At 35.7% G+C, this 14,383-nt stretch overlaps 1 protein-coding gene across 8 annotated transcripts in view; it reads right to left on the reverse strand.

The window, feature by feature from the left end:
* Positions 1–14,383, reverse strand: part of SENP1 (SUMO specific peptidase 1) — a 49,240-nt gene that overhangs the window by 31,734 nt on the left and 3,123 nt on the right. For 4 of the 8 annotated variants that reach the window (XM_082742168.1, XM_082742171.1, XM_082742170.1 and 1 more), the window contains 5 exons: positions 13,417–13,463; positions 11,839–11,969; positions 10,014–10,098; positions 9,104–9,145; positions 4,555–4,714 (listed from right to left, as the gene is read on the reverse strand). In XM_082742168.1, the coding sequence (XP_082598294.1) occupies positions 4,555–4,714; positions 9,104–9,145; positions 10,014–10,098; positions 11,839–11,969; positions 13,417–13,420 (422 nt within the window). In that variant the 5' untranslated portion in view covers positions 13,421–13,463. Of the gene's footprint in view, positions 1–4,554; positions 4,715–9,103; positions 9,146–10,013; positions 10,099–11,838; positions 11,970–13,416; positions 13,464–13,560; positions 13,705–14,383 lie in introns of those variants that run through there. The other 4 variants (XM_082742172.1, XM_082742173.1, XM_082742166.1 and 1 more) reach the window with 3 other exon arrangements.

Raw genomic sequence — 14,383 nt, forward strand, 5'->3', positions numbered from 1 at the left:
TAGATTGCTCCATCAGATTCTGCCATACTGTAATTATCAAACACCTAAAATTGTATTTCTTGGCTTTACAGTTCCTTTGGTCAGGAACCAAAGACCTGTGCAGTATGACAACAAGTTTATCACATGAGATTTCTTTAGAAAATCTGGGTCTGAAGGATCTAACATACACTTTCTATTTACTTGCTGCTGAAGGATCTAACATACACTTTCTATTCACTTGCCCTTCAAAGCAAGTACTTGCTGCACTTTCTATTTACTTGCCTCCTCCCCCAGTCCTTTGGAGGGACTTACTTTAAGATTAAATATGCAAAGATGGATAAAGCTGAAGCCTTTCAATGAAGCTTTTAAACTGAATTTTTAAATTTCCTTAAAAAACCAACAGATGGCTCCCTTCCTTCATTAAAAACAACCAGAAGGCTTTCTCCTAGGTTACATCACTCTCTCAATTCTTCTGGCCCATTTACCTCCTCTGAAGGAGAATTTTGTTTTTGCTTCTTTAAATTGTTTGTGCCCCCCAAAGAATGGGGAAAAAACTGGCAGGAAAAAATACTTTTGTGAACTTAAAACCCTGTCTTATCTCTAAGACTAGATTAATAATTTAAAGTTCTTTCTATGTGGTCTTTTTCATCTGTTATTGCCCTGCAAGGATGAGCTACTTGCTCTCAGCATACTGATTTTTCTCTTTTTCTTTTCTTTCTGGTTGAGGATGCAAAACAGAGATACACAGCCAACTAAGCCAAATTATGGAAACAACTCTTTAAGTCAGTACTTTTGGTCTGGTTCCAAATGAAATCAGACTAGGTGTAAAGAAAATCAAAAAGTACATATATGCTCTCTCAAAAGGGAAAAAAAAAGAGAGAGACAAATCAAGAAACAGACTCTTAATTATACAGAACAAACTAATGGCTACCAGAGAGGAGGTGGATAGGAGAGAGAGGTGAAACAGGTGATGGGGATTAAGGAGTGTACTGTTTTAATGAGCAGGGGGGAAGATATGTGGAAGTATTGAATCACTATATTGTATACCTGAAACTAATATAACGCTGTATGTTAACTGGAATTAAAATAAACTTAAAATCACTTAAATGCTCTGTATCTCTACAAATTACAATGGTTTCTATGTATGTTAGAGTGGAGAAGGAATCAAGGAGTCAGAATTCCAGGCTTACTTCCTTAGGATGGGTGGATGCTGCTACAAAAAGAAGGCAAGGGCACTATAATTTGGTGAAGATATAATGAATTCCCCGCAATGCCTTTTGCATTGCTGCTTTCTAGAGTGCATGTGTGTTTAATGCAAAAGTCTTTCTTCTAAACAAAAACCAGTGGGAGGGTATCTTGCAATGCCAGAAAGCAAGTATGCTACCTACAATTAAAGAGATTGGGCCAGACAGCAGTGAGCCTGAAGGAGCTCCTGGTGGCCAAAGCTGTGAGAATGTGAACATTAAAAGAGTAATGATTCTAGTGGACAGGAACACACTGAATCTGGAATGACACTAAAGAAGAACAGAAAACCTCATCTGAAGCACATGAAGTGGCTATGAAAAGAAAAAAAGACCAAAAAAGACACCTACTTTGAAAAACTGGTTATGAAAAAGGAAGAGCTAATCCTATCGCTTGCCTTCCCAGTAGATGGGAAGGGTACCCTATCAGGGTAACCAAACAACTCTACCTAATATGGAAAAAACCCCTCCCCTTCAAAGCAGAATGAAAACAAATACAGAAGAAATGGTTAACACTGGAAAAGTACTATTTCAGTAACTCTAATAAAACTATTAATAGGTCAAAGAAGGTTAAAAGGCACCAACTTCAAAATATAAAATAAGTAAGTCCTGGAAATGTAATGTATAAAATGATGACTACAATTAATAATACTGGGGTGCCTGGGTGGCTCAGTGAGTTAAGTCTCCGCCTTCAGCTCAGGTCATGATCTCAGTCAGGGTCCTGGGATCGAGCCCCACATTGGGCTCTCTGCTCAGCAGGGAACCTGCTCCCCCCACCCCCACCTGCCTCTCTGCCTACTTATGATATCTCCCTCTATCAAATAATTAACTAACTAAAATCTTTAAAAAAATAATACTGTATTGCTTATTTATAAGTTGTTAAGAGAGTAGGTCTTAAAAGTTCAGAAGAAAAAACTATTTTATAACTACACATGACAACAGATGTTAACTAGACTTACTGAGGTCATTTTGCAATATATACAAATATTGAATCATTATGTTATATACCTAAAGCTAATATAATGTATGTCAATCTCACCTTAATTTTAAAAAATTATCAGGTAAGGATTATCAATTGATATGAGTAACTATAAGGCTGATGTGAAATTGGTCATGAATAAAATTGCCCAAGTAACATCATTTAGATTACATACTAGTCATCACAAGGGGGGAAAAAAAACTAAGTGTACAAGAGGACCACATTGTTATCTCCCTAATCCAGAGGTCAATCCAGTATCACTGATGAGGAGAAACAGATTTGTAGATTTTCTAACGTGATATAACAAAGCACTAGCTTTTATTCAAGACAAAGATCTAGTTTACAAAAAAAAAAAAATACAGAGGAGAGATGACAAAATAATACTATGAGGAAGAAACCTATCAAACCCAAAAGGTAAAACAGGCAGAAAAAGTCATGTCATAAGAAAAAGGGGCTGGGGCGCCAGGGTGGCTCAGTGGGTTGAGCCGCTGCCTTTGGCTCGGGTCATGATCTCAGGGTCCTGGGATCGAGTCCCGCATCAGGCTCTCTGCTCAGCAGGGAGCTTGCTTCCTTCTCTCTCTGCCTGCCTCTCAGTGTACTTGTAATTTCTCTCTGTCAAATAAATAAATAAATAAATAAAAATCTTTAAAAAAGAAAAAGAAAAAGGGGCTGTTCTAGATTTAAGAGACTTAAAAGCAATAACCACCACATTGAAAAAAATGCATGTAAATGCAGAGAAAAATATCTGAAAAGATATGTACTGGATATTACAGAGGTGATCTCTCACTGGTGGAAATGACGTTTTTACATTTTATTTTTACCTATCTGTATTTTCTGATTTTTTACAAAGCACATGTATTTGTTTCTATAATACTGTTATTTAACAGTATGGCCTTACCTGGTTAAAAAAAAAAAAAAAAAAAAGCAACTTGCCAAATGATACATATAGAAAATCTTAATGAAAACAAAATAGCACTATACATTTCATAGTATACGTGGCCTACTATATAGGAGGAAAAAAAAGAAAAAAGAAAAAAAACCAAACCCATAGGGAAAGGTTTGGAAGGAAACACACCAAGGGGAGGGGAATAAGATTGTGAGGAATGGTCAAGCATCTTTAGTTTTAATGACAACCTTTTAACTTTTACAATATGAATGCATTAATGAATTCTTGTAATTTAAAAATATATTAAGTGGGGAAGACCAGCCCTGGGAGTACTGACACATTTCCAAAGTCCATGTGCTAATAATCACAAAATAAAAAAGTCATCTCATTGGTTTCTATCAACACCAGAAAGCTTAGCCTAAGCAGGAAATTAAATGACCCCACATTCCTAAAATCCACCATCACAGTAAAATTTAAGAAGTCATAAATAATATTTTAAAAAAGAAATATTTTACTAATAAAGTTCCTGAGGGAGAAGTTTCTAAGCCAAACTTCATCTGTCTTTAATGATCAGTATAAGCTTGGTGAGGGAATTGGCAGCCCTTAAGACATTGGGCTAAAAAGGAAGAAGCTCTTTGTAATTCTGTTTTCTAAGAAAAGAAGTTTAGGTCCATTTGACTAAGGCCATAAGATACAGAACTTCTTTGGTTTAAGCCAGGTCTCTGCTCATGGGAGAGCCTATAAAATGTACTGATTTCTTTGCTACTGAAGTTGTAAAAACTGAACTATTTCCACTTTAAGATTCAAAATAGCCATACTGATTCCAAAATACTCATATGCACCAAGATTTCCCTCAAAACTCTCCTCTAATGAGAAACTTTGGCTGTCACCAAAACTCAGCACCAGGTAAATTAAAAGTTGAAGGTTTAAAATGGATTTGTCCATATTTTCACAGTTTAAAGTTCAGAAACAGTGTTACTCCTTTAAAATGCCAACATTGGGGCCCCTAGGTGGCTCAGCTGGTTAAGCATCTGCCTTCAGGTCAGGTCATGATCCCAGGGTCCTGGGATCGAGCCCCATGCTAGGCTCCCTGCTCAGTGGAGAGCTTGCTTGTATCTGCCTGCAGGTCTCTGCCTGCAGCTCTGCCTACTTGTGTTTTCTATCTCTCTGTCAAATAAATAAATAAAATCCTAAAAAAATCAAACAAACAATAAAATGCCAATGTTGAGTTGCTCCCCACAATTCTGGGGCAGCAGTTCTTTCTGCCCACGGGTTCTGTCCCTATGCTTTAATAAAACCACCGTATTGCATAACATAAAATAAAATAAAATAAAATAAAATAAAATAAAATAAAATAAAATAAAATAAAATAAAATAAAATAAAATATACCAATGTAAACAACTATGTTATGGCCATTTTCTCTCATATTAGAGGAAAGGCTTGTTAACTAGGAGGCCAGAATACCTACCTTGAGGTCTTTCGGGTTTCGAGGTAAAGACTTCGGCTATTTCTTGATTTTTGTGAAGTTGAACCTGATGCTGGAGTGGAATTTCTCCACTGGCCATTTGCACTCTGGCCAAAGGTTCTTAAGTCTCCTGAGCCAAGAAAACTGTCTGAGGAAGGGTTGTCTAAAAGAATAAAAGTTTGAATAATTAGACAAATATCTACAGTAGTAGTTTTCCATATGACTGCAACCATGTCCAACATTGTATTCCAAAGTAATGTGGTAAAGCACCATCTCTCTCATGGAAGAAAGATCCCAGTCTCAACTGCCAGTAAAGTCTGCAGTAAGGGAACTTCTACAAACTATAATTGATTCAGCCATACTAACCTGAAAATTGATGAAGGAGCTGAATCCTGCCACAGCCATGTGCCTTATCTGCATCAATGTGACTCCGTGGTGTCCACCAAAAGTCAACATTTTACCCCAACTATATCTTGCAAGCACTCCCAGGCCTGGGCCTGAAAGAAGGTAGGCCAGACCAGTAAGAAAGCAGGTGGAGGGCCAAGAAGAATTGTAATTCAAATGAACAACAGTTATCGCTTAAAAAGCAGCTCCTGTCACTTTCTTGCTTTTAATTACCATGTTCAGGACTCGGCGGAGGGCAGGGGGGCTCTCTCTCAGAACAGAGATAACCTCACTGCTGCTTATTCTGGCTGGCTTATGGCAGGAATGACCCATCATATGCATCTGGTATGCTAACCTTCAGGTCACTTAATGTCATAATCATCAAAAATATCAATACTCCCTCCGATGCTTATTACTGCACTCAGGCTAAGTGAGGATTATTTATTATTTGAATCTTCTGACTTGTGGCTTACCAACTGGGGTAAGAAAAAGTCTCTTGAAATTTCAGCTAGGAATAGAATAATTTCTTTTTTTCTTTCTTTTTATGTAGGCTCCATGCCCAGCAAGGAGCCCAATGTGGGCTCACACTCACGAGCCTGAGATCAAGACCTGAACTGAGATCAAGAGTTGGATGCTCAACCAACTGAGCCACCCAGGTGCCCCAGGAATAGAATACTTTCTAAATCCACCTCTCCCTATCAGCAGGATCAGACAATTTAAAACAGCACCTTCAAAATAACTTTGGATGTCAGGTTATGGAACTCTGAGGAGCACCAGTAAAAAAATGAGAATGATAATTCTCTACTTCCTGAATTTTTGCCTAATGCTAACATTTTCAAACCATATGACTACAGAACTCTTCGCAATATTATTTAAAATATTTAATGTAGCTTTTGATTTGGTATCCAAAAAAACAGCAGCTGACAAAAAGCAGCTTAGTACTTGGGTTTGTTTTGTTTGTTTTTTGTGGGGTTTTTGAATCAGGATTATCGGAATTTAGGATAAATAAGACAGGAAAAAAAGAACATTCAGGGGTGGTATTAGTACCAGTTGATTAACCACTGGATGAATCTAACAATTAAATATACTTTTAAAATGAATTATAACCTTGTACATTTGCAATCAGTATCTATGCTTAGCATCTATTACTATTACTTTAAGGAGAGAACATAAGGCTAATAAAAAAAAAATGAGTATCATTAAAGGACCAGAACATTTTAATCTTTAAATGCAAAGTTATAATAGTAGAAATATGTCTCTTACACTTTCTTGCTAAAATAGGATTAGGGAATGATCTAACTAGAAATGCCTGCTTGAGGAATGTCGCCAAAAAGGCAAAATTACCCTGATAAGTGTGAAATTTGAGACCAAGGATAAGTCAGAGTAGCTACCTCAATGGCATTTCACAAAGGCTTCAGCTTTTAAATGTAAGGGAAAAGCACAGGATCAGGCAGCCTGTCTGTTTAACCAGAACAAGGTGATTCCACCCCCACTCAATGAAAGCAATCAATGGTCTTCTACTACTGACGTAATCAAGCAGAGCTGGAGAGGAACCCAAATGGGGCTGTAGACACTATTTTTTAAGTGATGATTTAACTTCCTATTCTGTTAACATTAAGAAATCAGCTTACAAACTCCACAAATAAGATTACTTAATACGTGCACCTATGCACACACAAAACTATAAGGAAATACACCAAAAGTTTAATTTTGGCTGTGCTCCAAAAAGAGAATGATGGGTATTTTCCTACCGGTCTCTACAAATCTTCAACAAGGACAGGCAATAGTTTTATGGACACAATGAAATAAGCTTTAAATTAAAAAAAAAAAAAGTATGTCAGGCAATTACTTATAATGAAAGTAAGCATCATCAGTTGCTCCTGTTAACTTTCAGGTTTAGTTTTTAATAAATAGCAGGATGCTTTAAATCATCTACTAAATGCCTGTCTGGCAACCTAATTTAACATATTTTCCAAAGATAAGATGATGATAATGATTCTAAGCATAAGCAAAATTGTTTTTCATCTTAATCTACTTTTCTGTTTAGTGTTTAAAATATTTCAATTTTCAATTGTTAATAAATTGAAAATAAAATCAAGATGTCTTAAAGGCTAACCAGCAGTAAATTATTAAAGTAAAAGAGCTGTATTTTCTCTAAAAATATTTTTTATATTAGTCTAATTTTAAGTGGATTAAGAAGCAGATTTTTGAAAAACTTGATACAGAGAGGCAGCAGATGCAGTAAAACAGGAAAGTAAGTAAGCTCCAGACCCTAGATTCTAAAGTTTGGGGCTTTCCCATGATTGTTTTCACCTTGGAGAAAAGAGAATAGCAAGAAAGGAGACAAATACCAAGACAGAATGAGAAGACTAAGGCAGGTAAACTGGAGACCCCATCTTGCCCAATCAAGCAGTGAAGCTCAAGGTGACTGACCACAGAAAATCAATGTGGGGATTATAGGAAAAGAAGACATACAAAGGAGACACAATTCTGCAGGATTTACAATCAATTAGAATGGATGTGGCAAAGGAATGAAGTTAAGAAAAATATACACTAAAAAGTAGATTTAAATTAAAGACTTTAAGAAAAAAGTATTTAAACCATTTGCCTTCAGAGATTTAAAATCTGATTATCAGAGAGCAATCCTGGAACTCTGTGACACATCCGTACATTTGTTTGGTCAGGGATGAGATGAAATTTGGTGGAGGCACAAATCTAAATCCTCTGCTTCAGGCTGTAATTTAGAGAATGACTCTTATAGCTCAGCATCCGCATTTCAATATGGCTTTGTTATTCACTGTTGCTATTCACTATTCATCATCACATATACACTGTTATGAAGTAATTTTTTTTCCTTTTCCTAAAAAATGGCCTTCAAATGAGAGGCAGAACTTCCGTGTAAGATTTTGGTGCAGGGATCAACTTACAGGATGAGGACAAACAGGAAAAATGTAACTCTCAAGAGTCATGTAATTCAGTAGAAAGCCAAGAATCTGGTCAAATACACCAGTCAAGAACATGAAGTTCTGAGATGATCTCGGATATATCCTTTATGAATATTAAGGGTGTAATGAAATTTTACTTTTTTTTGTAATAAAATTTTAAAGAAAAAAGGCTATATATACAAATGTTCTTATTACTTACAATAGCTAAAAATAGTGAGCGTGAAGAGGACCTAAACTACAGAGAAAATAATGAAGCAAATAAAGGCATGGGACCATTATCCTAAATCGTAGTACCCTAGATCCCACTGCATTTCTGAATTTAAAATTTTTGGAATTTTAGAAAGAAAACCTGGTATATATTATGTAACACTTCAAGGTATAATTTGAAGCTGCATCCTGTAATCAAACACATTGATACATCTGCGGTGAAATATATAAATACTCATATTTACAGAAACAAATAGAAGACAAAAATATAAATAGTTTCATGTCAGTTCATGTGGGTTTTGCCAAGGAATGAATTCAGGTCAGGTCAGTTTGGATGCCAAATGAATTATGAAAAGAATTTCTGGTTTTCAGAGCTTTTTGGATTTTCAATTTGCACATAAAGCACTGTAAATGTGCATATCAATTCCATGGATTATTAGAAATCAACAGAAAAAGGTAGACACGAAGAATAACATATAAATGGAAAACTAAAAATTAAAATATTGGACAAAAAAGATGATATGTATTGAATCATACGATGTGTATCATGTATGTACACATGGATAAGGCCACAGAATTGAGGGTTATGGTTAGCAGAATCTGAGTATAATTTTCTCTACATAATTGTTTATTATTCAGCAATTATTTTAAACTAAAAGCAAATATTCTATCCAATGGTAAATCAACATATGAAATTATAAATAAACAACCTGAGTTCAAGTGGAAATATTAATGATCTTGTTTCATTATCCACTCAAATGTCCTTTCCCTAAGATTAATAATGAACTATCTAACCAGATGTCAGACTCTCTGCTCATCAGAAAGGCCTTTCCAATAGTTAATGATGGCAGAGTTATTTTCAGAGCCAGTTAACTGATTTTCCTATACAAACTATGCACATACTTTGCAGAGACCATTTCCCATACCAAGAGAGGAAATTCAGAGCCCAGGGTAAAGTACCGCCCACCTAAATGACATTTAAATATAATATAAGTCTAAAAGATCATCATACTAACGTCTTTTTAGGGGAGGAGATCTCATCTTGCTGACAAAGAATCCTGAGGAAGCCAAATAACAATAATTATTATTTGCATTTCATATTTATCACCTCAGTTTATCCTTACAAAAATCCCATTAGGGCAGGTTCAACAGTATTACTAATATTTCCATATATGTGGGAAGGTGAGGAGACTGAAGCATGAGGAGTGATAAGACATAGGAAGGCACTATAATCTTCCTGGGTCGTACTGCCAGGAAGCTAACCAATAAAAACCTCTTAGTTTCCCCAAGACAGAGCCAGAAGATCACTGGAGGTCCTAACCTTAGGAAAGGGGCAGATGGAAAGTCGGGCAGGCCAGGGACTAGGAATAGCCTAGAGAATGCTGACTTCTGCCATGGATCACAAGCTGAACAGGCAAGCCCCTGAATATGCAAGCATGGCTGTGGCAGGTGCTAGATAGAAACATGTAATTAACATTTCCTGCCCTGATGGAGGGACAAGCTTGGATAGAAATAATTTGTCAGGATTCATGGTTTCAAGCAGAACAGAAATGGCTTACTCTGTGCTTTATGTCAATATAAAACACATATTCTGTACATCGTAGACACATATCTTCAAAATAAAACAAAACAAAAAAAGCCAAACCAAAGCTGTACTGCTTTTCACAATGACATAATGAACAAGTAAAAAAAATGGACTCCCCCCCCCAAAAAAAACTTTTCCATTAAATATAAGTGGTTGAGACTAGGTCAGTAAAGTACTATAGTAACCTCCTCCCCCCGTCAACACACACAGTGATGTTTTAGTGGAGAAAATACCATTTTGCTTTTGACAATGTTTTCACTCTAGAGATGGTAAACACAGACAATTTGCTAGGAAGAAATCTGAATGGTACAAATGCTGTGACTCCAAGTAATATGTCATACCTGAATAATAATTTGGATTATAAGCCGTACTTCTTGTAGAACATGTATAAGATCGGTCCAAATTTCCTTCCCTGGAAGGTAAAATCTAAACAAAGCAAAAGATTTTTCTTAAATCACATATTTCACAACAAAATGGAATAAAAACTTATGCTTGGAAAATATCATTAAACAAGATTATGATGTATTTCAGAATTCTATATAATTATATTTTTATATATTATAAAAAGCCCTACATACTAATAAGAAAGGAAAATGCATAGACAATCTAATGAAATGACTGAGGCTTCAAGGGGAAAAACAGGCAAAGTATCTGTTATACAACTCAATTCAAAGAATGCTCATTAAAAGGTAGACATGCACATGGTATATCCTGTTCTGAAAGCCAGCTGTATCATCTATCAAAGAGGGTGACAAATGAACCTGGTTTTAACCTTTTGATAACTTCATACAGAAGTTCTTAATCAGGGGTGAGGCTGCACCCCAAATACCAATCTGGAAATGTGGGACTATATATTCAGTTACCAAAAATGATTATTGGAGGCAGATATTACAGGTAATTTAGTGCCCAAGGGCCAACAATGCTAAACATTCTGCTTTGCTTGGGAGAGATTCACACAGTAAAGAACTGTCTCATCTATATTAGTCATGGCTTTCCTACTGAGAAAGGCTGCTTTATTAATGCTCCTCAAACTTTAAAGTGCAAATAAACTAGCTGGGGACTTTTCTTTCTTTTTTTAAAAAATGTTTTCATTTCAGCATAGCTGACACACAATGTTACAGTTTCAGGTGTACAACATAGTGATCCAACTTTTCTATATGTTACTCAATCCTCACCACAAATGTAGCTACCGTCTGTCACACCAGATTCCCTATGCTGTGCCTTTTATTTCTGTGACTTATTCATTCCATAACTGGAAGCCTGTACCTCCCACTCACCTTTCCTACTTTTCTCCACCCTCTCCCCACAACCATCAGTTTTGTTCTCTGTATTTACAGATCAAATTCTGTTATTTATTTGTTTTGTTCTTTAGATACCACGTATTAGTGAAATCATAAGATATCTGTCTTTCATAGTCTTATTTCACTTAGCATAATACTCTCTAGGTCTATGAATACTGTCACAAATGGCAAGATCTCATCCCTTCTATGGCTGCATGATATGTGTATACGTATACCACATCTTCCTTACCCATTCATCTGTCAGTGGATGTTTGGGTTGCTTCCATGTTTTGGCTATTGTAAATATTGCTGCAATAAACTAGGGGTGCATATATCTTTTTGATTTAGTGTTTTCATTTTCTTTGGGTAAGTACCCAGTAGAAAAATGATTGAATCATGTGGTATTTCTATTCAGCAGCTGGAAATTTTTAAAACCGTACATTCTAATTCAGTAGGTCTGGGGTAAAGCCTGGGATTCTGCATTTCTAACAAGCTCCCAAGGGATGCTGTTGATGCTGGTCCTTTGAGAAATTACATTTTATAACATAGGGAAATCTCAGAGCTTCTGTATATTGACATATTTCCCCCCACTTAATGCTCAACAATTTTAAGACTCTAGTTGAAAAGGACACTGACCTGTGCTTTGGTAATTCTAATATGCACAGAAATAATATAAAGTTTTCTAAAAGATACTATTCTCAAAAAACTCATACATAGCCTAGTTCTTGTCTTAAATTTAATATATTAAAAAGAATTCAAAACACCAGAAATATTGATTCTAAAAAGTTTATAATGTTTGTCCTTTTGAGTGTGCCATTTAAATTACATCAGATGAAAACTTAAGCCAAAGTAATTCATCAACTAAAGGAAGAAAATTATTCCTCACCTGATGGTCAGAAAATGAAAGCTGGTCCTCTGGAAAACCTGTTTGGGCCAGGAGATGGGTTTTGAATATGGAGTTGTGGTTCACTAAAGTTACTTCTCCAGCATCCATCCTCATCCTATCAGCAATATCATCTGGGGGAAAGAATCCAAATTAATTCAAGTCACATAATTCTTCAATAACTACTTTTCTATGAATAAATCAGTTCACCTAATAAAAATGACTCCCAAAGAACACCTCTATAATCAAATAAGATCCCTCTTTCAGAACTATTGGCCAGAAATCTCAAAATGTCACTGTCAAAAAGAGGCCCATGTGCAGAAATTGGCTCATTCGGAATTAACAGAGATCATCTATCTAACAAATAGTTCAAAACTTGTGCAAGTATTAAAAAAAAAACCCTTAACTCAAAGTTTTTTTAAAAAATGAAATTTTCCCTAAAAAAACTTTGAATGTTTTAACTGTAGAAAAAAATTTCACTATTAAAGAAAAGGGAAAAAAATTTCACCATTCAGAAACAAACACTGTTAACAGTTTCTTTCCTGTATCTAACTCAAAAAGGTGCTTTAAAAATGAATCCACCTGAACTTTTTTTGGTAAAAAGTACCATTTATTCATATGGCTCTAAACAGATATCAGCTCCATTACTGTAATGCTATGGCAGAACCTTATTTTATAACCACTTTTGAGACCTTTGTTAATATAAAAGAGCTAGAATAGTAACAGATAAGAGTGACAGAACTCAGGTGACTTACAATGACATTAACGATTAGAGAAAAGTGAAACAAATGACCGGGGGAGAGAGAAGGTAGACTACGCAAAAGCAAAAAACAGAAGAGAAAAGACTAATGTGACTTTAAAAGGAGCACATGGAATGTTATAAGATCTAACTGTAAAAATTGTTCAACCTATTCCATATTGGCTACTAGTCCTGATCCTGTATTGATCCCTTTACAGATATAATGAACTATAAACAGTGTATAGTATAAACTATAAATATAAATAGTATAAAATATAAACAGATTATTGTAATCACAATTAATTTTCAATGCTACTAGCTAAATGAAATTTAAAATCTACTTAATCAAGTTATTTATCATATGGAAGTTGGTATAACATAGTATGAAAGAATAAGGACTCTGGAACCAGGCTGCCTGAGTTTAAATTCTGGCTCTATCAGTTCTGGTTGTTTCTTAACCTCTGTGCCCCCATTTCCTTGTTAATATTAGGCACCGTGTAAGGCACTTGTAAAAAATTAAATGAATTAATGTATTCTAAATACTCAGAACAGGGCCTGGCACATAATAAATGTTAGTGTGTTTCTGGCTTTTTCAATACAATGAACCAGAAAATGCTTCCAAAAGATGCTATAAACAATGTCTCAACCAAAAGAAAAATGCCTGGTGTTACATCTATTACATAATTAGGTTGAGACCTCCTTGAAGATTATTAAGCACAAAGATGCAAATACCAAAAATGTTAAAACAAAACAAAATAAAACAAAACAAACCTGTCTTTCGATTCAGCTTAACTAATCAGGGTAGCTAAAAGGACTGATTATTATTTCATAGTCAGACTTACCCATGTCAGATCTTTTCACATCACTGACTTTAGCAAGATACAAAGTCCTATAATAGACAGAAAACAGAAATGTTACATACTGAAGCACCCCCTTCATATAATTATAGAACAGGAAGCCACACACAGTGTGGCTCAGCCACTCACATTTTTGTTCTCAGTAGAGAAAAATATAAGGTGGTGAGGAGAGATGACTTGATGGGAAGAGAATGGGAACTAAAACGAGCCAAGGCAATTCCAAACATTTCTGAACCTTGAGCTATATTAAAAAGCAATTATGGACTACCCACAGAATCACAGACTATTACAGCAAGAAGTTGAGAGTACCAACCCTTTGGAGATTAATTTGCATATGATCATAAAGTTAGTCAGTGACTGCACTGAAATTACAACCAAGAAATTCTTTGCAATCCATGGCTCTAAACTGCTTAATAAACAAGACAGATTTTACGGTGGTCCTATTAGACTTTTCTTCCATATGTTTTAGTCAGCAGCCAAATATAGATAGCTACTGATATTCTCAGAACAATCAAGATATACTTCCCAGTTGTACTAAAGTACTTTCTCTCCCATCATTAATCAAACTGTTACAAACCAAAGTCCCTTTGCCTACATGAAATTATTTTCTCCTCTAATGTATCTAATTTTCCCCAGAAAAAGGAATTTAAAAGCCTGCTTGGAACTAGGTTAATAAACATACCCTTGGCACACATGCTTCTTGGAAGAGGAGATTAGGAATGGTAAGAGTCACACTTACTATATTCATAATATCATTACCATAAACTATTTAAAGATTTTATTTCACAGAGAGAGAGATCACAAGTAGGCAGAGAGGCAGGCAGGGGGTGGGGGGTGGTGGGGGAGAGCAGGCTCCCCCCTGAGCAGAGAGCCTGATGCAGGGCTCGATCCCGGGACCCTGAGACCCTGACCTGAGCCAAAGGCAGAAGCTTAACCCACTGAGCCATCCAGG

The sequence above is a fragment of the Mustela nivalis genome (genome assembly GCF_964662115.1).
Source record: "Mustela nivalis genome assembly, chromosome: 7".
Classification (NCBI taxonomy): domain Eukaryota; kingdom Metazoa; phylum Chordata; class Mammalia; order Carnivora; family Mustelidae; genus Mustela; species Mustela nivalis.